The following is a 25721-nucleotide window of genomic DNA, read 5'->3' as shown; positions in this document are numbered from 1 at the left end:
CAGCCTTCCAACACTCAGCGACCACCAACCTGGATCAGTAGGCAGCCACCAACGTGACTGAAGGCTTAGATGATTGTTGGCTTTTTTTTTTTTTTTTTAAGCAATAACATAGTTTTAAACTAAGGAATGCAAATTTTTTTAGACATAATGCTACTGCACACTTAACAGACTACAGTATAGTGTAAACCAACTTCTACATGTACTAGGAAAGCAAAAATTTCACACCTTAACTAGATTCACTGTGGTAGTCTGGCACTGAACCCAATTCTCTCTGATGTGTGCCTGTAAAGATTAAGCCTCAAAGTACTTTAAACTTTTCTATTTGTTCTCTCAGAGCCACAGTGTAAAGTGGCTTCTAATAAGGAGTAAGACAGGAGCTCTCTTATCTGGGCTGGATAAGGAAGTTGATAATGCCTGAAAGGGGAAGAAGTGAGACCCCTGTTGGCATGACTGGCACTGCCATGAGGCCACTGGGCCTACACAATTTGCCATGCTTCCTTCCCTGGTGGCAGAATCTTAGAGCCTGCTTCAAATGTACCAGAGACTGAGCTCTGTGAGGGTACAGATTTTGATTTATTTCATCTTTGGATACAGACACCACAAGCAGCAAAGCAGCTGGCATTTAACCAACACATTTTTTATTAAATGAATAATGTTACCACCCTAAAAGAAACAGCAGAAAGCAGAAAAGAACCCAGGTCGTCTGATCATTCTGAGAACACTGTATATGCACGTACAGTGGTACTTTCAGGGTTCCATATTTACACTGCTTTACTCTTGGCCCCATCTGTGAGAAGACTTAATGGCTATAAATGTGATACTGGAAATGAAATAAAAGAGAAAAGAAGGATAGTAGAAAGATCTGAAGTAAGAGAATTCTGAAAATGTAATCTAGTCTAAAGAGTGTCCCTGTTGATCGGGCTTAGTAATCTGTAAGACTGCTATGCCAGGAAGCCTGCCAAACTAAAATAGACAATGATTAGATTCCTCTATTATTAGATTTCCTACTCCAAAAAGAAGAGAGACTGGAATTTACTGCTACAAAAAAAAAAAAAAAAACAAAAAAAAACTGGGGCCGGGGTTGTGGCTCAGTGGTGGAACACTACGACTAGCATGTGTGAGGCACTGGGTTTGATTCTCAGAACTGCATATAAATAAATGAATGAAAATAAATAAATAAATAAATGAATGAGAATAGAGGTCCATCAACAACTAAAAAAAAATCAAAAAATAATTTTAAAAAACAAAAGAAATTTTAATTAAGAACTCATGCACAATTTTTTATATTAAAATTAAAAGCTCTATTGCCTTGCACATGTGAGGCACTGGGTTCAATCCTCAGCACCACATAAAAATAAAATAAACATATTGTGTCCATCTATAACTAAAAAAAATTTAAAAATAATAAATTAATTAATAAATAAAAAGCTCTATCAACATGTAACACTAAGACATGAAAAGATGCTTAAAATCTATTAAGTGGAAAAAGAGAAAATATCTATCAAAATATATAAATGCCTTCTTCTATTGCCATGTACAACAACTTAGTACAATAAAAAATTAAATAAAAAACAATATATAGGTTTTGGTTTCTGTTTTAAAAATATGTTAGCATGTATACAGAAAATATTTAAGGAAATATAATCTAAAGTATTAATAGTAATCAACTCTTGGGATAAAATTCTAAAATTATGGCATAGTTTATAGTCTTTATCGATTATGGGAGAGAGCACTTTCTAGGATTTTTATTTTTGTAATGTTTGCATTTTTAAATGAACATGTATTACCTCTATAATTAAAAAAAAGAATCGTACAAATAAAATCAAACTAAAAAAAATTCTATGTCTCTTTATTTAAAAAAAAAAAAGTCAAAGAGAAGTAATATTTAGTGATCTTTAGGGTATTGTGAAACCACCTTCTGTGGGACACTAAGGCACCTCAGAGGGTCTTCGAAAACCAGCACAGGACAGGAGGGCAGACAGATCTCCAAATGTATCCCTCTAAACTCCCGAGCTTGAGCATTTGAATTTTAATATTTTATACTGAAGTTCTAATGCCAATGAGTGTCTGAAAACTTCTGATCTAAAATATGTGTAAATAATTTCTTTCTGAACGTCCCTCAGTACTTCCCAAGTCTGAGCAGGCTCCCCAGGAATAACAATATGCACTCTCATGTTTCCTGAACACAACATGTTGGTAGTTAGCTTCTTTGAATATAAATTCAGCCACATTTATAAGCTTCCTGAGTACAAGGCCTAGTGCTCTGTGTGTAAGGTTCCTCTGCTCAGAAGCCAATAGAGCAGGAAGCCTTTCATTCCCTACCATGTGGCCAGTCTCCCTGAATCATGGTCTGCTGCCATCCAGAGGCTGAAGACTGAACATCACCAGAGAATATTTTTCACCACGAACAGGAAGTCAATTAGAGATAGGTCAATGACTTTAAAACAACTTGCTTGAAAAGGGATGCTTTTCTTTCTTTGCAAAATTCCTTCTCACCACTGATCTTTTTTTTTTTTTTTAAAGAATAGAATATAGTGAGTGGCTGTAAGTCCCCTGTTTTGTTGTTGTCCTTTTGTTTTTAGAGGGCTCCAAAGGACCCTTAAAGTTAGTTGTATTATTCCAGTCTCATCAGTTTAAGAGAAACTTTGACTTCAAAAAATATAAATGTAGGGTTTCAATATCTGAACTAAAATGTTTGCATCCTCTAGAGCAAGATTTTTGGAAATTTGACTTTGGGTACACATTATCTCTAATAACCATGGAAGAGCTTTGAAATAAATTTCTTTCCCTGTTTTGTTTATTCTTCCTGATTCTCTCAGTAATATCCTTATCTGGATTCTTATTGGGCCGAATCTAATATGGCGTTTTCTGTTTACTACATTTGTGCTTCCTGGCTGAAGTAGTGGAGCCTGTCTGTGAACTTCTGCATCAGAACCAGCAGGGGGAGCTCACTCACACAAGAATCTGAAGCCCTTTCTAAAGGGATGGTGGGAAAAGCAATTCAACTTGCTTCAGTAAGAATGGGTTTTTTGCAGGTGGAAGAATTATAGAATAAGCAACAGGTTATCAACAGTGGTGCTGAGATGACGAGCCCTTGACAAAGTGTATTTAGAGAGAGCCCAGCAGCCAGTGCCTCAAGGGCAACACTACCACCCATGGCAGGTGCATATCCTTCCCGTACCTGTTTTTCAAGGCTTGGCTTGCTAAGCTGTACAGTTTGAGGTCCAGCGAGTCTGGTCCCTGGAGTAGCTATCACAATGCTGGTGAGCTGGGCCATGGGGAACGTTTTGGCTATGGTTGCGGTCTGCCCATTGACAACACGGACAGGGTGAATGGAGTTCTGGGATGTGGGGAGGGTTGTCGGGGTAAACTTGGTCAGCATGACGGGCCTCTGGATAAGTTGAGGAGCTGCAAGCATGGGAGGAGGTGCTGGGGCGATAGGAATGTTATTCTGAGCCACAGGCTTGGGTCGAACCTATGGGGGAAAGAGAGAATAATTACTGTATTAAAGATACTTCTCAAGTTTTGTAAATCTAAAACAAAATCTTCCACACTATGTATGTGAAATGGTACTTAATATAATACTTGTTAATATTTATTTTCTTATTATAATACTTCAGATCTTAGGACATAAAATCTTACAAAGACCATTGGCTCCCAACAGGATCCAAATGCTACCCTGGAATGCAGTAGTTCTGATTCAACTTTCAGCTCCCTCTTGTATAGTGTACTTCTGCTCTAGACAGAGATCAAAGGCCTGAGCCAGAGAATACTCCCACCCAGAACTTGTGCCCAGTATAGCAATAGTATTGCTAACAGCCTTAATTCACATTCTAAATTTCTTCATATGGGTAGCTTCAGAGCGCCCCCACTTCTGGCCCTCTAATTCCGTGTTCTTGGCTATTCTTCTTCTGTCCAATCTTAAATGTGAATATTTCTCAGAATTTTGTTCTGGAACCCCTCTTGTTCCCAATGTCCTCACTCTTTCCAAGAGTTCTTCCCCATTCCATGACTTTAGTTACCATCTGTGTATTGAAGACTTTCACAGTCTTCTGGTCTCAGGAACAGAGATACTTCCTAAACTTCAGAATCATATTCATCTACCTATTAGATATCTCTACTTGGACATTTCACAGGAGGTTTAAAATTAACATGTCCCATGTTTCTTCCTCTTTCTCCTTCAATCACCTAAGCAAATGGCCTCTTCTTGATAAATAAACTTTAGCATAACACCTGCAGTTGTAGCTCAGTGGTGGAGCACTTGCCTAGCATATGTGAGGCACTGGGTTCAATCCTCGGCACCACATAAAAATAAAGGTATTGTGTCCATGTAAAACCGGAAAAAAAAAAAAAAAAAAAACTTTAGCATCATTTTTGACACTTTCTACTTACACTCTACTGCCTAAATACTTTCGAATTTGTCTACTTCTTTCTATCCTCACTGCCACAACACTAGACTATGTTTGGCTTACTGAGTTTTTTTGTTTGTTTGTTTGTTTTGGTGCTAGGGATTGAACCCTGGGTCTAGTGCTTGTGAGGCAGGCACTCTACCAACTGAGCTATATCCCCAGCTAGAAGGGAGTTTTCTAAAACGTAAGTTTGATCATGTCAAAGCCAGCCTAGATCACTTAGTGAGACTGTCTCAAAATAAAATCAAAAGGGCTAGGGAAGTTGCTTGAAAAGTGCTTTGATGGATCCCAGTGGCCCCTAAAATAGGGCCCACATTCCTGCACAGCCTACAGGGATCCTCAGGCTGTGGTCCCAGTGCACTGCTCCAGTCTCATCTCTGTCTGACCCAGATCAGCCCCATGGCCCTCTGTGTCAGCCACAGCAAAGCTCCTTTGGTGCCTTGAACCTACATGCATTTCTTCACTTTAGACGTGTGTATACTCTGTCCTCTACTTGGAAGGACAGAGTATTCTTCACCCAAATCTTTGTCAAGCTAACTTTACTAGGATTCTAAGTCTCAGATTGAATGTCAATTCTTCAAGGAACCCTTAAAGAAACTTTCTCTACTACTCTTAAGAATAGGCTGGGTGTTCCTCCCACATACTCTCAGTCTACTCTGTACTTCCTGTAACAGACACTGTAATTGCCTGAAAATGTCTCTGAAGCTCTTTAAGAGCAGAGAACCTTCTGTTTTGAAAACTGGCATATCTATAGCACTTAGGACAGTGTTTGCTACCCAAGATATTTATTAAATATTTATCTGATAAATGACTGAAATCATCTTATCTCATGTTAGCACTGTCCAGTCTCTCTCCAGAGGTTATTTGTAAATCACTTATGCCACTGATCACAAAATTCCTTTCTTCCTTTTAATTTTGTCAGCACTGGGGATTGAACCTAGGGCCAGGCAAATACTAGGTAAGCACTATATTACTGAGCTATATCCTCAGCCCTTTTGATTTTCTCTTGAGACAGGTTCTCACCAAGTTGCCCAGGCTAGCCTTGAACTTGCAATCCTCCTACTTCAGCCTCCTGAGTAACTGGGATTACAGGTGTGCACCACCACATTGGGCTACAAAACTCCTTTCTTTTCTCTCTTGGCATGAAAGTTAGGGCCTCAGTCTCAGCCTTTTTATTAGGCAAGTCAATGCCCTCAAGGCCAGACAGGTAATCCTGACACTCTGCCTTGAGAATGGTGAGGGGCAGTCTAATTGCTAAAAGAACACTCAGGAGAAATATGAGCAAGAAGAGTTGTGTGGGCCTGGGTAGAAAGTACCCTGGGCACAGTCCTCCCTACACCTTTGTAAGCAAAACTAGACTTTTAAGTACGATGCACAATATCATTACTTCTAGAGTAGAACTGAATGGTTTCCACTGATTATTTTGCCTGTCCTTCCCTATTCTTTTGGGCAAAAAGGAAAGAAAGTGGTAACTGTATTCTTTCCCCACTGCCAGGCAGGTTTCAGCTAATTTATAAGGCCTATAATGGTGTCATTTATTTATTTATTTTTTATAGTGCTGGAGATTGAACCCAGGGCCTTGTGCATGCTGGGTAAGTACTCTACCACTGAGCCAGCCCCCATCCCCCAGCCTAATGATATAATCTTAATTGTTTTAAATTTTAGGAAAATTTTCTTTTCCTTCACTTCTCTCTGCTACTGCATATGATCACTGCTAATAAACCATGATGAAAAAATAAGCTTTTGTGGTAGAGAAACTGGCAGGCAGAATTTTTTGCTAAGTGGGGTCTGACTGCAGCTGAATTGGTAAGCCTGCTTACAAGCTGCTTAGAAAAGGCCCATGAGGGCAAATGAATTAAATGGACACTTCTGAAAAGAAATACAAACGGTCAAAAAATATGAAAAAACATTCAACGTCATTAGCAATTAGGGGAATGCAAATCAAACCTACACTGAGATTTCATCTCATGCCAGTCAGAATGGCAGTCATCAAGAATACAAACAATAATAAATGCTACAGAGGATGCAGGGGGAAAAGGGACACTTTTACATTGTTGGTGGGATTGTAAATTAGTACCACCACTATGGAAGTCAGAATGGAGACTCCTCAAAAGACTAGGCATGGAACCATCCTATGAACCAGGTATACCACTCCTCAGTATTTAACGTAAAGAATCAGTCATAATACTACAGTGATACATGCGCACCCATGTTTATAGCAGCACGACTCACAATAGCCAAACTATGGGACAGCCAAGGAGTCCATCAACAGATGAATGGATAAAGAAAATGTGGTGTATATGTATGCACAATGGAGTTTTATCCAGTCATAAAGAAAAATGAAATTATGTCACTTGCAAGAAAATGGATGGAAATGGAGACCATTAAGTTAAGTGAAATAAGGTCAAACTCAGAGTCAAGAGTCATACGTTTTCTCTCATAAAGGTGGGGGGCAGTTCTCAAGAAAATCAAAGAGACATCAGTAGAATAGAGGAAAGGAGAGAAAGTAGAGTAGGGAGGGAGGGGAAAAGTGTTGGGAGAGTGATTTTAGCCAAATTATATTGTTATATTGTGTGCAGGTACAAATACGTAACAACAAATCTCATCATTATGACAACAAAAACGCACCAATAAAAAAATGTAGAAAAAAAAGAAAAAAGAAAGTCCCCTAAGGACTTGTGTCCTACGTAACCCATCACTGTCTTATCAGTCTTACTCACCTGTGGGAGAAAGTTTGGACGTGGAGTGAGTCTGGGAGGAGGGATAAACTGTGGTACTTTGATGGGCTGAGGAGGTGTTGCCTGAACCTGCTAAAAAATGGGAAAGACAAATGAACCAGAAAGAAAAATCATAATTCAATATCAAAAAGAGACATTCTTACAGTATTTTCAGTACTACTATTCTGTGGATCAGACAATATTTTCTATGAACTTTCACTGTAAAGTGAACCACTTGAATTAACACTGCATTAGGAAACTCCTCTCTCTCTCCCACCTGCACACTTGATGCCAAAGCATGAACACCTGTTTCCTCACACCTCGTGTTTGACAGAGCAGCTCAGCAACCTTACACACTTCCTCTGACACTCAAGAACTCTTGAGCTTACATATTTCAAAAGGTAAGACTGGATCCAAAGTAAAATCAAATTTGTGGCCTGACCAAATGGGCTTTTTCCAATGGTGAACTCTAAATGGCTTTATTCCTACATAGGATTTCCTAACTCTCAGTACCTGACTGAGTGAGCTGGTTGTTTCTCTAGGGATTCCTGAGTCAGTGGCAAAGCTCCACTTTATGGCTCTCAAGTTTCATTTGTCATTGGTCATTCTTCAAAAGCCACCAAGAGGTCTTAGTTGCCATCTTTTATTTATTTATTTAGTTAGTTGTATATGGATACAACACCTTCCTTTATTTTATTTATTTTTTTTTATGTGGTGCTGAGGATGGAACACCGTGCCTCCCATGGCTAGGCAAATTCTCCACCACTGAGCTGCAGCCCCAGAACCCCCTTAGTAGCCATCTTAAGAATTTTATGTCAAAATTTGCATTTAGTTCCCCCAAGTTTCTGAGAATATTAGTTTCTAAGTGGTTTATTCTAGAAATCTCATGAACAATTCTTGTTCAAGTACTGCCTCCAAGGGATTTTTTTTCCTACTCATGTTAATTTGTGACTTCCTTGAATATTTTTCATGTGCCCCAACCAACTCCCAGTACTTTCTCGTTGTGTTCAAAGGATAGTGAATTAAGAGAATTTAATAGGGAATTTTCTCCAAAGTAGCAATAATGAACAAGAGAGTTTAAACACTTAAGTTGCACAGGAAGGACAGTGGATAGGACAGAGGGACAGGAAAATGAAACAGCGTGTATGCCTTTGTGAAGGACACTTTCCCCCCAAAATCAGGTCACACTTCGACTACAGGTGTGTTTAATTTGGTCACTGGTGTCAAGACACCTCCACAGTTAAGTGAAAAAACTGTAGGAATGCTATGTTGCCACATGAGGTTCAAAGGGGAATTTGGTAAGCTGGAGGAATTAAAGCTCCAGTAGGAGCCTAAAAGGTATTAGTCTACAAGTATGTATCCTGAACCCTATTATATGGGCACATGAGTAGTGGCTGCTGGCTTACCAGAGTGACTGTGTTTTTTGCCACAATTTGGACAGCCTCTGCCCCAGGCCCAGTGACCTTACTAGACGTCTGGAGGTTGACTGGTGTGTTCTGCACATCAGTGCTGAGCACAGCCTTCTGACTGTTGATGGCGGTCACCATAGCAATGGTAGGTCTCTGGCCCACAACAGAGGCAGGCATGGTCGCAGTTGCTGCTTTCAAGACGAGAGGTAGTGTCTTTGTGGTAATCATAGAAGCTGTAGTTACAGTCTTCTAGGAGACATGGAGAACAGATATTAGGACACGGAAATGTGATCCCACTAAACAATATGCTACTGAACTCCGGAAGAAAACAAAGCAATAATTCTCATAATTAATCAAGTTTCTCTGTATCACAACATTTCTTTTGTGTACATAGAGCATATATCTCACTATAAGGAAAGAATTCTCTAGCTTGCTGGAGTTCTCAAATTAGTGTCATTTGTAAATGGGCAAGCTCACTCTAATAACTGTAGACTAATATGACAGAGGTTTTTCACCATGAGCAGAGGGTTTATACAGAATATGAGTATACTTATTTCTTCCAGTTTTTCTAATTCTCTGGTTGAAATCAATGAATTTACATATAGGATGAAAATCAATGAGGTACATATCATCTCTATCCCCAACTGCTACAACCTTACCAATATGGAGAGAGCCATCATATCATTCTGGCTATCTGTCTCTTGTGACACAAAGCCTGGGGGAAAGGGACTGTGTCTTGTCTTTCTTTTTTGAGTGTCACCCTGGAGAGGCAGAAGGGAAACTCACGTGATGATGACCACAACTATAGCCTCAGAGGCAGAAAATCCCAAACTTCAGGTAATAAAACATATTAACCAACTAGTATAGGAAATACCAGTTCTTGATACCAAAGGGATATGAGTCCCCACCTATAATCTTTTCTCCAGAGAACTGCTACAAAAGTGATCAAAGATTCAGTGAAATGTGACAAGGTGGAAACAAACACCTGAGTTTCAAAAAGCCTTAGAGATCAGAGGATGAGCTGAAGTGAGAGGACTTGACTGATGCTCCGTAAGTGCTATCGCAGCTTTGAAGCTGTATTTTCCTAGACTTTTGACTAGAATAATTGCAAGTATCAGTTACAAAACAAGAAAACAGAAACATGCTGATTACACGGCACACATGTCTATCTCGTGCTACCAGTCAATTGTGATGCAGACATTTCAGGAACGTGAAACTGGTCCAACTTGCTGGTTCTGATACTATTCTATCATTTCTTCTTACTCTACATTTGCACTGTACACTTTGGTAGCTACTGGCCACGTGTTGCCATTTTAATTTAAATTGAAATTAAAACATCAGTTCCTCATTTGCACTAGCCAATTTTCAGATGTTTAAAAGTCACATGTGGCTAGTGGCTAACAAGGTGGACAGTGGGAATAGACAGCATTTCCAAAACTGCAGGAAGTTCTGTTGGATAGTACTGCTCTAGACCAGGGAAAAGTACTTTCAATCTCCCTGACAACTTCTCTTATGAATTTCTATTTCCATGTCTGTGTAAGTACCTGTGTATTATATTGTTTGGTTATAGATAATAATTTCCCTTTCTGCCTTATGCATGCATAAGACACACATATCTTTTAACATCTTTTATTTTTCTTTTAACCAAAAAATTTAATGATCTGGCCAATTCTTATTAAAGCTTATAATTAAAATCACCTGAGTCTTTGTTTTCACTTCTCCAAGGCAACAACAGGAGTGCCTCAGTCTTATGCCTCCTCAAATGTGAAATAGGAGTATTTGGGGGTAGCAGGTCACTTACTTTCTATCAGTGATGAAAACCATGTATCATTAGAAATGGTACAGTAGCATACTACTAAGGACTGACTATACAATACCAGTTATTTGTAATAAGATTTTTTTTTGTAATAAGATTTTTAAACACAGTGCAATAATAGCACTATCTTTCAATTTAAAATGTTTAAATACAAAGAATTTTTGAAGTGGTGAACAAGTCACACAAAATGCCATTCAATCCTACAGCTACTATGGGTCATGGAAATGACTCTGGACAGCAGAACCTGACATGAACTTTAAAAACAGTTGGCATGCAGTCACTGCTGTAAGAGTTCAGTGTACTTTTTTTTTTTTGACACACTCTTGGTTCAGGTAAATCATTATCAATATTTTGAATAGTCCTAAACTGATTACTCTAGAAAATACTTAATAAAACCACAAACCTTCCTGAATTATGTATATACCTCCCATTAAGCCAATGCTTAAAAACACTGAAATCTATTAAGTGTGTTCACATCTTTATTTTATAAACATTTGGTTATGCCCTGATTTCACTAGTATTCCAGCATCTATATAACTCCATATAATATACAGGAATAAGACTAAGTACTGTATGCTTTAGTTAAAATGTCTAAGAATATATATTAACTCATCACTTATTGACACCAACACATAGGTTTACTTAGATTTTTTTACTCTTGGCCTGGTGGTTACTCTAGTTCAAATATTAGGGAACAGAAAACTAGCTCTTCATTAGGATTAGACAGAAAGAGAATCTGGAACTTTGAAATCCAAGCCTAATGAACACATCTGAACTTTCTGGCAAGAGGAAGAGAAAATGCAGAGCAAAAAAGTGTATATTAACAAGGAAAATGATTTTTTAAGGAAGATGTTTTTAGTCCTTAGCTAGTTAATGCTATCCATGTCTGATAATCCTCACAAGGGTAGCACTTACTCCACAGTTTCTAAAGAGTTTTTAAATTTTGAGAAAACATAAATTTGCATGAGCTAGAAATAAATGCAGAAAGACATGGCAATTAACACAAATAGCAAAATCCCTTTTGTTTATTTATTTTGCTAAGTTGTTGTTTACCTGTGAAATATGATTGAAAACAGAAAGACTCCAATGTATGAATCAGAACTTAGAGAAATTATTATGGGTTCTAATTAACCTCCACAACTACTTTAGATATTTTGCTTAATTTTGAGTAGAAGTGCATTGTTGTGCACTCAAAACAGCCACAGAAAGAACCGTTGGTCTGGAAGTGCTTATATTCTGTTTGGTTGTATTAACTGCATTCTTCTTTACATTGTTTAATATTATTAAAAATGCAAGTTTTATGAATGTAGGTCAAAGGGCATACCTGTATGCAAGTATTCTATTCTTTTTCTGTATACTGGAAAAATTTTCAAAACATAAATATAAATATGAGATGGAGTTAACCACATAAAAGGAACTGGTCCTACCCCTTCCTGCAACAAGATTTCCTCATTGCTTCCTTTATGCCTTGGTACATGATCACCACTTGACTTACATACAATAAAAAACCTCCTAGTCCAGTGCAGTGGGGCACCCCATAATGTCAGCTACTCAGAAGGCTGTGCCAGGAGAATGGCAAATTCCAAGCCAGCCTGGGTAAGGGAGACCTTGACTCAAAATAAAATATTTTTAAAAGGGCCAGGGATGTAGCTCAGTGGTAAAGGATCACTGAGTTCAAAACCTGGAACTGCAAAAACAAACAAAAAATTCCTCTCTTCCTAGCATCTCTTCCCTGTCCACTCTAATCACTACCTTAGTAGTTATTCCTTTCTGAAATTACATATTTAATATATGCCATTCATAACCTTCCATTTTTCCTTGCCCTTATGAACCTGTCATTACTTTACTGTGACTGCCAAAATGTCCAGCTTGGGTCATGCAGTCAAGACTTCCACCATAAGCCAGCCCCTTCCTGCATTTTCTGGCCTCATCTCCCTGGAATCTGCTCCCCAACCACACCAGCCCACTTGCTATTCCCAAGGTATGCATTTACTTCTCTGACTCTACACTTCTGTTCACACTAATCTCTACACTTTTCTTCTTTTCCCTGTGCTCCATCACTGAAATCCCATTCACTGGCCGAGGCCCTGCTCAAATCCCACCTCCTTTAAGAAGCACTTTCTGATCCCTCTAATTAAAATTACCCTGTTCTTTGTATTTTTAAGCTCTTCACTAGTACTTTTATTCTTATTAGCAATTTGTGTCTTCCTTTTGTTCTATAAATGTTTTTGATTCTTGAAAACAGAAGTTGTCTTACTTGTGAATCTATTCATGTTACCTAGTACAGTCTTGCACATAATAGGGTTCAATAAATATTTACAGAATAAATGAAGATAAATTATCAGAAAGTTCCAGATTCTTGGCAGGGACCACTGTTCTTTGTAATATCAGAATCTAGTACATAGAGAGCAGTCAATAAATACAAATGACATTTACTATGAAGTCAAATCACCAAAATCAAAAACCTTGAGGATTCTTTGGGTTTTAACATTAAATCTTCACATAAAGCAATGGTTAGCTAATCAGACGGTTACCAGATGGAGAGATGCCATATCACACCGTTTGGAGATACCCATAGGCCTCTCACCATCCATCATCCCAAAGCAGCACAGAATTCAGGTCCCAGGGAAGGAAATAGCTCTTATACGTATTTCAGAAATATTCCCTGTTTGTATAACACGGTGGAAAGTTACTCAAAGAGAAAGTTTCCATGGGTTAAGAAAAAACTCCTATGCACGAGGAAACAACAAATTCCACCACACTTTCCATGTAAATACTCTCTGATAAAACTGAACTTATGGAAAGAGAATAACCTAACCCAACTCTGTTTAAAACTCCAACAAAAGTCATCCCATAAGCATTCTTTCAGAAGTGATACAAGTTCTGGATGGAAGACTTTTTATTTTTTTAAAAATTTTTTGGTACTGGAAACTGAGGTACATCTCCAATCCCTTTTATTTTATTTTGGAACAAGTCTCACTAGTTGTCCACACCATCCTCAAACTTGTGATCCTCCTGTTTCAGCTTCCTGAGTAGCTGGAATTATAGGTTAGTGCCACTGTGCTGGCTAACATATCACTCTTCTTCCCAAGGGCACCGATTCTAGAAGAGTTCCAACCCTAACTGCTAAATTTCCAAAAACACCATTCCAGAAGAGGCCACAGACTTTTAGAATAAGTGTAAACAAATAAGTCCAGAAATTCGAAATAATATTTTAACTCTCCTGGAATGCACAGAAGTGATTTTTCTTTGTCGCTGACTATCTTTCTCCCTTCTTTGGACAGGTCATTTAACTTTTGCTTCCTTCTTCCTGCCAGTGAATTTCAAGTGACTCTTATCCCAGTTACAGTTGAAAACAGAAAAAAATGTTAACACAGGAACTTTTTAGTGCTAGTTGAGCTTAGGATGGCTGGCACAAATCCAGTTCTCCATGACCAATCACAACCAACCTACTGAACAAAACCTATATCTACACGTTTACCTGTGAAGCAGTCAAGTTGGGAGAGGGTGCAGCTGGCTGCTGGGCGTGGTGGTGGTGGTACTGCTGTTGTTGCTGTAGTTGCTGTAGTGGCTGCTGCTGTGCTGTTTGTAGTTTGTTTTCAGATTGTGGCAATGGCTGTATTTGGAACTTGTCTGGTTGTTCTTGCTTTACTATCAGGTTCTTCCGTAGTTGTTCAACTACTCTTTTCTATCAAATGAAGGCAAAAAGAAAATCTATCAGAATGCCGTTCTATCAGCTGCATGGACACTCAGCAATTATATGCGTCTGACATCTTTTCCATAACCAGTTTCATCTAAAACTTGTTACATCTATAATTACACATACACTGTACATACAAGGAGTTCAAAGAACATAAAAGTCATTACCATTAATATGAAACCAATGGTATAAGAAATGTTTTGTATATAAAGGGAAACTGAGGCATGCAGATTTAAAAAAAAAAAATCTAAGAAAGATCATGTAGCAGAGCTCAGATTTCTTGACTACTATTATGTTAGCAAGTAACACCAGAAGGGCAGAACAGCACAGCAGTAATAGCATGCCTCTGGAGTCTTACTGCTTCAATTCAAAGTTCAGTTTACATTCTTACTAACCATACAGTGATGGGCAAGTATCTAAACCTACCTGTGCTTCAGTGTCCTGGTCTATAAAATGAGGTGACTAACAGTAGGTACTTACGAGCACAAGCGAGTTAACATATACAAGGCTCAGAACTGTAGTTGGCATATTATTGAACATTCATTATTTTTTGCATTTGATAACAGGAATCAACAATACTAATTTTTATTATTCAAACAAACATCACGTATCTATCCCAATTTGAAACATTAAACATTTTAAACAAATCATGATCCCAACAATATGCAATATAAACATCAGACATTCTAAATTACTGAAATGTGATATTCTTGGGTAGAACTTCTTTGCTGAAATAGAATCTGTAGAAACACATTTCTTTAGGCAGAGTAGGGATTTGAATACATGGAATGAAAATTTAAAATTAAGGCTTCTTGAATTTTCTCGATATTGTTCAAACTTTTAAAAGTGTATTTCTAGATAGCTTAATTACTATAGTGCTGGGGATTGAACCCAGGGTCTCCTGTGTGCATGCAAACACTGCCACTGAGCTATATCCCCAAGCCCTATAGTAATACATTTCAATAGAATGAAAGAGTTCACAACTATACTCTACACTGAGATCTATGCTGCTGAGCAAATATCCACATCCTCTTCACAGTGTATGTAAAGTGACCAGACTGAAGACCAGTAAATGTCTCAGAGACTATATGCTATCATAACTTATCTGGGCTCAGATCTGGGTTCTGGCTCATCTGTGCCCATAGTTGGAAGAAAGGATAAGCATCGTTGTTCTCACACTTTCAAGTGAGTTCACTAACTCAATATGCTATTTCTGATAACAAAAGATTGTTAAAGATTATTTTCTAGTACAGATTATGAATGGAGATAAAGAAAGTGCTAGCTGAGCTCAGCAACAGAGGTTTAAATAAAGGGTTAAGTGAAATCAGGAGAGCCAGACTAATTTTCAAATTCCTACTATGGTTCTAACCAACTTCACCACCCATACTCTTTAAAGACTTCAAACCTGTAGGTTACTCACTTAACATATTCAAACATTAAAATATTTATAAAATGGATTTTTAAAAACTTTAAATCAATATAAAATACATTCTTGAGACATTTTAAAATTTTCATTATTGATTCTCTTTAGACAATGAAAATGTCATATAAAGGCCAATGGGGGGGGAGAAAAAAGATTCTCTTATATATTATATTGTACTAGTACTGCTTCTTTGAATAAATATTTTTTTAAATGCAGAGTCCACGGTCTTTGCAGAAACTAACTATAGAATAAAAATGCAAATTGCTAAAATATCACTTATAAAAATAAACTCTCAAGTCTTCAAAATTCTATTTTTCAAGTATAAGAGGCAGAGAAATTGAACTGCTATCGTTTACATGAAAGGAAAGTAATAGTAGTGATGTTGCAAATGATTTTGAGTGTCACATGTATGTTTTACTGCATGGAGCCTGCCATAACTTTTGGATGTTTAAAAATGAAATAATTACTTAAAGTTGCTTTCAGTCCTCCTCCCCAGATCAGATATTGACCATCCTGGCAAGACAGCTAAAGTGCAGCATCAGCAGAGAAAGGGACTCCAAGAACCCTTGCAAAAACAAAAGAGAGAAACCAGGAGGAAATCATACAACACAAATGTGACACCTGCCAAAGAAACAAACAAAATGCAATCCGCCCAACAACTTAGAAGAAAAACAGCAAAGGAAACAATAATTACTATACCAGGCACAAGAGGACAGAATGCTTTTCTCCTCTACAGCCATCCTTAGGAAACACAGTGTGCTCTCCACTTATTGCCTAACTCAAGTGAACCAGAAGGAAGAGACAAAGCCCAGAACCTGCTCCCAGTGTTACACACCACAGCAGGGAAGAACCAGAGAGATGCAGGCTGGAGTACTCTTCAGCCATATGGCTAGAGCAAGGTGGCAACCAATCAGAACCAGAAGCAGAGAGTGGGAGTCAAGTGAGTCACACTGCATTTACAACTGTTCCTCCCTAGGGCCTGAAACAAAGCCCTGGACGCTTGCGCTGGTGAGTGGGGAGGAAAACCAAGATCCAGTACTTGCAAACTTATATTGGTCCTTAAGAGGAGGAAGAAAAAAATGAAGGTCAGATCACATGAATGGGGAGAAGTTGTCTGTAAAAGACGGTTGTAGTATTTCGAAGTTCCGCTTAGAAATGCATTGCACCTCGCTCCTTGCTGTGCTCACCAGAAGATGAGAAGAACACTACATGTGTGTTAGTGTCTGTGAGATTTTTAAAAATCAAGGTTTGGGGAAGCCCTGCTGCTTTCCATCACTGCCTGCAGTCACATGCGGGATGAGCTGTGCAGCAGAGGTGCTCTGTGGGCAGGGGGGCCCTGCACATTTTTTCAGGGCTGGCTAGTGAAGGAGAGCTACTGTGTACAACGGCCAGTTTTATAAAGTCCCACAGTCCAGTCTTGCTCTAGTTCAGTCTTGTGGCTCTGGCAAACACTACACTCACATCACTTCAGAGGGAACCAGATATAAGTCAGCACCAGTTCTTGGTGGCAGTGAGAGAAGACAGTCATAATGTAAGACTTGGCCATGTAGGATCAAGCAGAAATTCCAATGCCAAACTGCTTTAAGGCTGCTTCTCGTCTCCACAGGTGAGTCGATGCATTTGCTACTGTGTTTGAAACAAACAAATCATGGCCTCTGCCGGTCACCAGTGAGGGTTATACTGGCATAAACAATTTGGCCAGGCGCAGTGGAGCACGCCTGTAATCCCAGCAGCTGGGAAGGTTGAGGAAGGAGGATTACAAATTCAAAGCCAGTCTCAGCAAAAGTAAGGTGCTAAGCAACTCAGCGAGACCCTGTCTCTAAATAAAATACAAAATAGGGCTGGGGATGTGGCTCAGTGGCTGAGTACCTCTAAATTCAATCCCCAGTATCCCCAAAAAACATCAATTTGTATTGCCAATGGTGTTCATATACAAGGGAGATGTTTAAATGTAGCTAATTATCTTAAAACATTATCTTGCAGCTTTGACAAAAGGCTAAAATGCACAAACTGGTCATTCAACAATCACTAATTAAAGTTATTAAGAGATAACAGCCAGGCGCAATGGTTCACACCTGTAATTTCAGTGGCTTGGAAGGCTGAAGCAGGAGGATTGCAAGTTCAAAGGTAACCTCAGCAACTCAGAGGCCCTAAGCAACTTAGTGAGACCCTGTCTCAAAATATAAAATAAAAAAAGGGGCTGGGGATGTGGCTCCATAGTTAAATGCCCCTGGGTTCAATCCCTGGTACCAAAAAAGAAAGAAAAAAGAAGAGTGATGGCAGAGAGAGGGATAAAAAGTTAATAACTCATCATCTTCTGTCCTTAATGTATTTTCTGTCAACAACAGGTCAATGTGGCAGGCCTGGAGGATGGCGAGGATGGCTCCCTTCAATCCTTTGTCAAAAACTGCTCCCTAAACCCATGATGCCAAAACTCATATTCCCTTGACATTCGCAACACTGGATTTCATCAGGCCTTGTTCAGGCAGAAGAGTTCACCAAGCCTCTGACACTTCAAGTCACAGTTTCCAAGACAGGTAGTCACGGTGATCAATACTGTGACATTCAGTGATACTATCAACATGTTCACACAACAGCAAGAGAAAATACAGAATTTTATAGATCCAATACAACAGAATATTGGTTTGTTTCTGTTATCTAAGTCAACCATGCCAAGTTTAATGGCATTAGTCAATAGAGGAAGAAATGGAGAAACGGAATAACAGCCCCACCCCTCCCTGCAATTGAGCCAATGGTTGATGTTCATCAACAAATTCGCAAACAAATTTCAGAAAGTTTCTCCTAAAAGGAACTCCCTCTTCCTCCATGGCTGGATGTCCCTGCTTTTGCACACTAAGCTCTATGCAGCATTATCAGTTTTTGTTTGTTTGTGGTCCTGGGGGATTGAACTCAGGGGTACTATACCACTGAGCTGCATTCCCAGTCCTTTTTATTTTACTTTTGAGATAGGGTCTCACTAAATTGCCAAGGCTGGCCTAGAACTTGTGATCCTCTGGCCTCAGCCTCCCAAGCTGCTGGGAATAAAGGTGGGCATCACCACACCTGGTACATTATCTGTTTTGAATCAATTATAAGGGTCACACCCACTCAAGACATCTTTTAACACAGTATTGCCTTAAAAATTCATCCTTCTCTCCCCATGAATCAACACACAATCTGAAAATACAAGTTTCACCTTTCACACCAGAGGGTGACAGCAACTAGTAATTTTTCACAAATTCACAAAGTTAAGAACATAACTTATCTTCACACCTAAAATGCAGTGAAAACTATTTCCAGGCCTTCAGACTCACCAATTGCTCAAAATGAAACTAGGGATGCTAAATTTTATCTCTGCAGAAAAAACTAACAAGAAGAAGTTTATATTTGTTGATGATATCAGAATTCCTCAAATGGGACTGGGGATGTGGTTAAGTGGTAGAGCACTTGCTTAGGTGCTTTCAGCCCCAGGTTCAATCCTCCACACTGCAAAAACAAAAGGAATTTCTCAGAGGAGGGTAAAAAACCCTTTCTACTGTACAACTGAAATCCAACCACTACAATGTTTATAAATAAACATTCATCAACACCAAGGAAGCAGGAAGGAGATGTGATGGTCTTTAGGATGTGCCACACAATCATCCTCTCAGGAATAGTTTATTACTGACTTCACATTAGTGACAGTATTACAATCCAGAGCAAATGCATGTGCTGTTTAAAGGTAATAGAAAATTAAGTGAAGATTCCACCACGTTATGCACAAAACTGCAGAATGTCATTTTATGAACAAAAAATACAGGAAAAGAGACAATAAACTCACAATTAACTCCTTCCTTAATGCATAAGTAAAATTCAATGGGTAAGCATGCAGTGAAGTTTCTGGAGAAAATGTTCCAGGGGAAATACAGGATACAATTCTAACAGAGGAAGAGGAAGAATATTGGTGGCAGAAGCTATAAAAATAAACTTGGCTAAAAATATTTGCATTTTATTCATTTTTTTTTTTTTTTTACGATACTAGAAGGTTTGCCCCAACTCTCTGAGATTCAGTTTTGGAGTTAGAATTAGACAAGTAGCTTCTGTCCTTTTTAAACCTTTTAAACAGGGATATATCCTTTTAAAATGCCATCTACTTGACAGAGGCAGTATCTACAACTACATCTTGCATTGTCTACCAAAATGGGTTTGAATCCTGATTTTGAGATTTGGGGAAAAATTGTTTTATAGTTCTGCAAGGTATCAGGGAAATGTACAGTCCAATAAAAATGAATTAAGGAGCAGCAACAGTCCACACTATCAGAGCTTTTTTCAATAAAGTTCAATAAAATTCTCTGCCTGGACGTTTAACAGATGGTAGAGAATGCTTATGCCATAGTATTGATTAGACCATGTCTTACCTTTTTAATTAAAATGATTCTTTGGGGTTTACTCTTCTTTCAATACGCACATGCTTGCACACAGATATTTACATCAATGGATTTTATAACCCATCTCCATAGAAGATCAGACCTTTTATTCATATTAATGGGACTTAACATTCCATCTCTACAGGGAATTACACCCTTTATTCACTAGCCTGACTGAAACACTGTTTACATTTTTCTTATTTAGCTCATCCACACCCTAATAGGTAAAGAAGACACTCAGTCTCACCTTCTCCCCCAATTTGATATGCATGATAAAACAATGCTAATATTGCTTTAAACAAACTTTGCCCATAGCTAGGTGCCCCTCTAAGAACCTGGAGACTACCTTTAATTTGCAACAAACAAGAAAGGGTGTAGCTTTTTCAGTATACAAGAGAGATGTGACCCCTGGAGAATTACAGATCAATATGTCACATACAAAGATGCTGGGGTTGCTGGGGATGTAGCTTTGGTGGCAGAGTATTTTGCCTAGCATGTACAATGCTAGGGAATGATAGTTGTAATACATTTTTCTATAATAAACGAAAAAGGAGGGCAAAGTTACAAACCAGTTAATTTACATATACGTCCTCTATGTTTCTTTGAAGCACTAAGCTATAATGATGTCCTCTTCATTTAAGAAAAATGTTGATGATCAAATGAATGTTGGCAAGTGCTTAAGAAACTGTCAAGGCCAATGTGGAAATAAGGGATGGAAACCAATGAATAACACAAGTTGTCTATAAGAACTTTCAACCCAGAGCAACAGCTAATTAAGTGGTTTAATTTTCACTGTCAAATATATTTTTGATTTTTAACATCTAATCAAATGTTTTGTGTGTTATGTGTGTGTGTGCACATGTGGGTGCTGGGGACTACACACAAAGCCTCATGCAAGTTGGGCAAGCACTCGCCACTGCACTGATTCAATGTCAGCTGGAATGAAATTTGGTTTTTGTGTGTTTTTAATGAGAATTGCCAAAAAAAAAAAAAAAAAAAGTAGAGTATAAAGAAAGTGAATGCTACCTGTTGCCTTTTTATCTCCAAACTCAAACACATTACAGAAAATATCTTTATGTAGAGATCCAAGCATAGCTCAGATTTCTTATACCTACCTCTATGATGGTTCATGATTCTGAATGCATAAAATAGATGTTCAATTTAAATGTAAACTGACCCAGCAAAGACCTCAGATACAGTAATGAGGACAACAGGAAAAAAACGTAAGAACCATTTACAATCTGCACAATTAGCTACTGGCTATCATAAAAAAATACCTGAATCATTGTGTTTGTACCACAATGAGATATTACACGGAGGCTATTAATTTGTAAATTAAGGTCCAGTTCAGCAAAATGCACGTCCCTCTGTAACTATCTGTTTACACAATGCTCCTGCACATACCACCAACTTGTCATTCATCATTTCATGGCTTTCCCCTGCAACTTAAAAGGCAGCATCGCCTTGTTAATATCAGAGTTGTCTCATATACTATTGAAATTCTCTTTCCTCTGCCCTGAAGCTGCTGTGGTTTTCCTCACAAAAGAATTATGATTGGAGATGGCTGCACAGTAGCTGTCCCTGACAAGTCAGATATGAAAATACAATTTACGTACATTGATGATCCAAAAATGGGGGAAGGGGTAGGGAGGAACAAAACCAAAAACCTCGTTATCATTTTATAGAACAGTATTTTGATAAACAAACTGTTTTGCCTACACTAAGCCCTGGATACCATTTGAGATAGCACAGGAGGCCCCTTTTCCACAAAACCGCAAGATGGAATCAGGTGCTGAAGATGTATTTGATGGAGAATACATTTACTAAGACAAGGATGGGTCATTTTCAAAGGCAATGGCATCTTTTAATGATCCTCAATTATTCATTTTTTTAAAAGAAAGAAAAAGACAGATAATAGTATTAGAAAAATATACCATGTCAGGCAGTATACATCATATAGAAAATACTCCATGGCGAAGTGTACTATTTTCCTTACATTTAAACAAAAGTAACTCCTATAAATCTCTAAACACTGACGTTTTTTAATTGTATTTTTTCCAAAAGAATACTGAACATCATATTCTTGATGCTCAAAAACATAATTTTTATCATCTACAGATATAACACACATACTTCAAAAGATTCTGAAATACTTGACTATCTCTAAACTTTACAAAGTATTCACAATATTAGTAGCTAAATTCATCACCAAGTATTGGTCACAACCATTTAAAGGGGAAAATTTTGAACAGCTTACAAATTGACTTTCTGAAAATACAACTCAGAGGAGCAACCCAACAGGCAGGCTGCCGAAATGACGATGGTGTTAACTTAGGTAACTGGATCTTCCAAGACAAGTGGCACGAGATGATCTGCTCTATTCTGTATTCAGCATTCAGCCTAACTTTTCTGCATCAGAGACAGAATTAAACCTGTACTCATCTTGTAGAATTTCAGAGCAAGTGTGCTTTTTTGTTTGTTTAAAATCATCACCACTAAAAAAGTTTTATTAGAGAGGTTCAATAATACAGAAGAAAAACACAATCTCTTAATGAATAAAATGCATTTGGAAAAAAATTTTAAGTATTTTATTAAATATTAAATGTAAAGAAACATTTTCCCCAGGCCATGAAAATCACAAAATCTAATTCCCAAATCTCCTTACAAGTAAAAGAGGGTAAGCTTCATACTAATGGTGAAGCTTACCCTCTTTTACTTTTTACCTTTCTTCAGTTTCCACATACAACCAAAGTATAGCATCAAAAGACAGTACAGTACTGAACATAAGATCGATTTCTTTTTTTTTTTTTTCCCGGTACTGGGGATTGAACTCAGGGCCTTGTCCTTGCGAGGCAAACACTCTACCAGCTGAGCTATCTCCCCAGCCCCTTAATATTTTTAATAGACTTTATTTTTTGAAGCAGTTTTAGGCTCAGAACAAAACCAAGTCGAGTTCAGAGAACTCCCATGTGCCCCTCCAACACTACACACTTCCACTGTCAACATGCCACAGTACAGCGGGACGCTTGTTAAAACTGATGGACCTATGATGATGTATCACGGTCACTATGACTCATAGTACACAATTTACATCAGGACACACTCTGGGTGCTATGTATTCTATGGATTTGGACAAATTCATAATGACATGCATCCACCATTATAGCATCATACAGAATAATTTCATTGCCCTAAAAATCCTCTGTGCTCTGCCTGTTCATTTCCTCTTCTCTCTAACCTTTGGCAACCTCTGGTATTTTTAACATCCCCATAGTTTGCCTTTTCCAGGATGTCATATAGTTGAAATCATAGAGGATACAGGCTTTCAAGTTTGCTTCACTTAGTATAAGGTCTTTCCGTGTCTTTCCAAGGCTTGACACTACATGTCTTTTTAGTTCTGAAAAACATTTCATTGTCTGAATGTATGATCCTGGTTCCTTGATATCTTTCTTTTCTTTTCTTCTTCTTTTTTCCCATACAGTCTAATGTAGTAAATTGTCAATTCTATAGTGACTAACGTAAAAATAAAACAATAATATAAGATAGATGGATGATACTGGGGGTGTGCCCAGATGACTTGATTTAGGTCTCAAATCAGGGGTAGAGTTAGGCTTAATCAATAATTTTAGCTCCAGATAATCAATTCCATACCCCACCCCAAACCCTGACACAATTATTTGATTTCCTGGTAAGATCTGGAAACCCTGCATCTTCATAGTACATAAAATCGTTGCAGTAGTAGTAAAACTTTAATTACATACACACACACACACACTCCCACTCCTTCCCTTCCTCCCTCCCCACTCTGCTTTGGGGAAAAATAAGTAGAGAGGCACTACTGCATGATATTAATAATGCAAGGGCCAAGAAATTTGGGTTTTAGTCTCATATCTATCACCAAACAAGGTTTACGATCTTCAGTGAGTTATTTACTCAACTTAGCCTTATCTTCTCCATCAGTCTCTGATAATCTTTTCTGTTAAAATTCTATGAGTCGAAGAATGGCAAGAATGCCATCTCCTCATGCACACCTTCCACCTCCAGCCCTGTACAAATAGTATTAAGGCTCATAATGATGATCCTGACACATCGCAAAGAGGCTAGATCACTGAAGAACAATTGCATTCAGTAGTTGAAAACTTACTTGCACGAACATGTAAACTGATGATTACCTTTTGCCTGAACAGTAATCTGATAATTACCTATTATCAGGCACGTAACATACATGAATGAAGCAGGGCAGGTGTAAGATAACAGCAAGTAATGGGGACTAAGGTCAACTGGAGAGGAACTGCCTCATCTAAAAGCACTAATGAATGAACTGCTTTTAACAAGGTGAGTCAAGCCAAATAGCTTTGCTATTAGATAAAGCCCAGCGGCTACCAGTTTTTAACCCCTAGACAGTAATTACATTCACTGAACTGTAGTTACTAGAAGAGGAAAATGGAATTAAACATTACTTAGGAAAATTTTTAACAGAGGTGAGTAAAAAATAATTTCAGATAACCAGAAAAGTCAAATGGCCTTCTGGTTAATCACTATTTTACCATGGGGTATGACTCCGATGTCTTTTAATAGACAAGACATAAAAAGCAATTTATCAACAGTAATGAAAAGAATATGGCAAGATAAAACATCTGAAGACATAGGGAGACAGACAACTATATGCAAAATATAAAGGTGATAATGAAAAATTTAGTAATAATATGTTCTATAAGTATAGCTACTTTATCAGAACAGTTTAAAACATCTTGCAGATACTTAACCCCTCACCATGTAAAACCAACATAAGGAAGAACTGGAATCAGTTCTCTACCACTGAACCACAGCTATCTCTAGGGCTGGAGAAAGTAGCTGTCGAAGTAACCATTAAGCAGAAGTCTGAAAAATGAAAACTATCTTATTAAAGTTGTCCAGGGGATCAGATAAACAAAATGCAAACATCAGACTTGGAATATGACCAGAACACTTAAGATCTAACCATTTCTGATTTTTGTTTCAGAATACTTGAATTTTTCTCCAAAGTCACTTAATTTACACAATAAGGGAAAAAAATTAATGGTATAACATATTAATGATTTAACTATTCTTCAAAACTACTTTCTGAGTACAAACTCCACATGAAAAATGATGGTATCGTTTTCCACAAATATTTCCCTAATGATTCAATTTTTTATGTAATACTGTGTACTTGTAAATTTTCACACCTTATCAAATAAGATTCTTACAACTACATAGTATGGATTAAGGCAATTGTCACTGATTCAGATGGGGAAATTAAGGTACATGGTGACTGAAAAAACAATAAAAAAAATTACACAGTGGGGCTGTGGCTGTAGCTCCAGTGGTAAAGCACTTGCCTCACATGTGTGAGGCACTAGGTTCAATCCTTAGCACCATATGAAAATAAATAAAGATATTGAGACCATCTACAACTAAAAAAATAAACAAAAATAAAAAATAAACTGCATTTTTTAAAAAAAGTTACACAGTTACTTGATAGTAAAATGGGGACTAGTCTATGAAATCCCTGTCCTCTGGAAAACTAGTGTGAACAAAACTCTGTTGATTGAACCATAGGCTAGAACCCATTTTTCTGAGCCAACTTCTCTGGGGCTAACAGGAGGTAAGTGGTATCCATGTGGACTTAGTGAATGTGGACCACACTAATGAGGAGAGCTGGGCAAGGGAGAGGGATGCCTCTCTCACTGGTTAGCAGTCTCTAGACTCGGGAAACAGCCAAGAAGCCAAGCCAGGCTCTTGAGACCCAAGGAAGCAGAGTAACCTGTAAAACAACCCTAAGGAGCCAAGCAGGAGCCAGAGGATGCAATAAAGGTGGGA

General features: G+C 38.1%; 1 protein-coding gene across 20 annotated transcripts in view; it reads right to left on the bottom strand.

The window, feature by feature from the left end:
• Window positions 1-25721, bottom strand: part of Phf21a (PHD finger protein 21A) — a 174531-nt gene that overhangs the window by 33107 nt on the left and 115703 nt on the right. For 10 of the 20 annotated variants that reach the window (XM_047515857.1, XM_047515847.1, XM_047515849.1 and 7 more), the window contains 4 exons: window positions 13833-14039; window positions 8533-8784; window positions 7130-7219; window positions 3182-3475 (listed from right to left, as the gene is read on the bottom strand). In XM_047515857.1, the coding sequence (XP_047371813.1) occupies window positions 3182-3475; window positions 7130-7219; window positions 8533-8784; window positions 13833-14039 (843 nt within the window). The remainder of the gene's footprint in view (window positions 1-3181; window positions 3476-7129; window positions 7220-8532; window positions 8785-13832; window positions 14040-25721) is intronic. The other 10 variants (XM_047515860.1, XM_047515852.1, XM_047515856.1 and 7 more) reach the window with 4 other exon arrangements.

Source organism: Sciurus carolinensis, chromosome 11 (assembly GCF_902686445.1).
Source record: "Sciurus carolinensis chromosome 11, mSciCar1.2, whole genome shotgun sequence".
Classification (NCBI taxonomy): Eukaryota; Metazoa; Chordata; class Mammalia; order Rodentia; family Sciuridae; genus Sciurus; species Sciurus carolinensis.
Note: the sequence above shows the minus strand (reverse complement) of the source record. Positions and strands in the feature narration are given on the sequence as shown.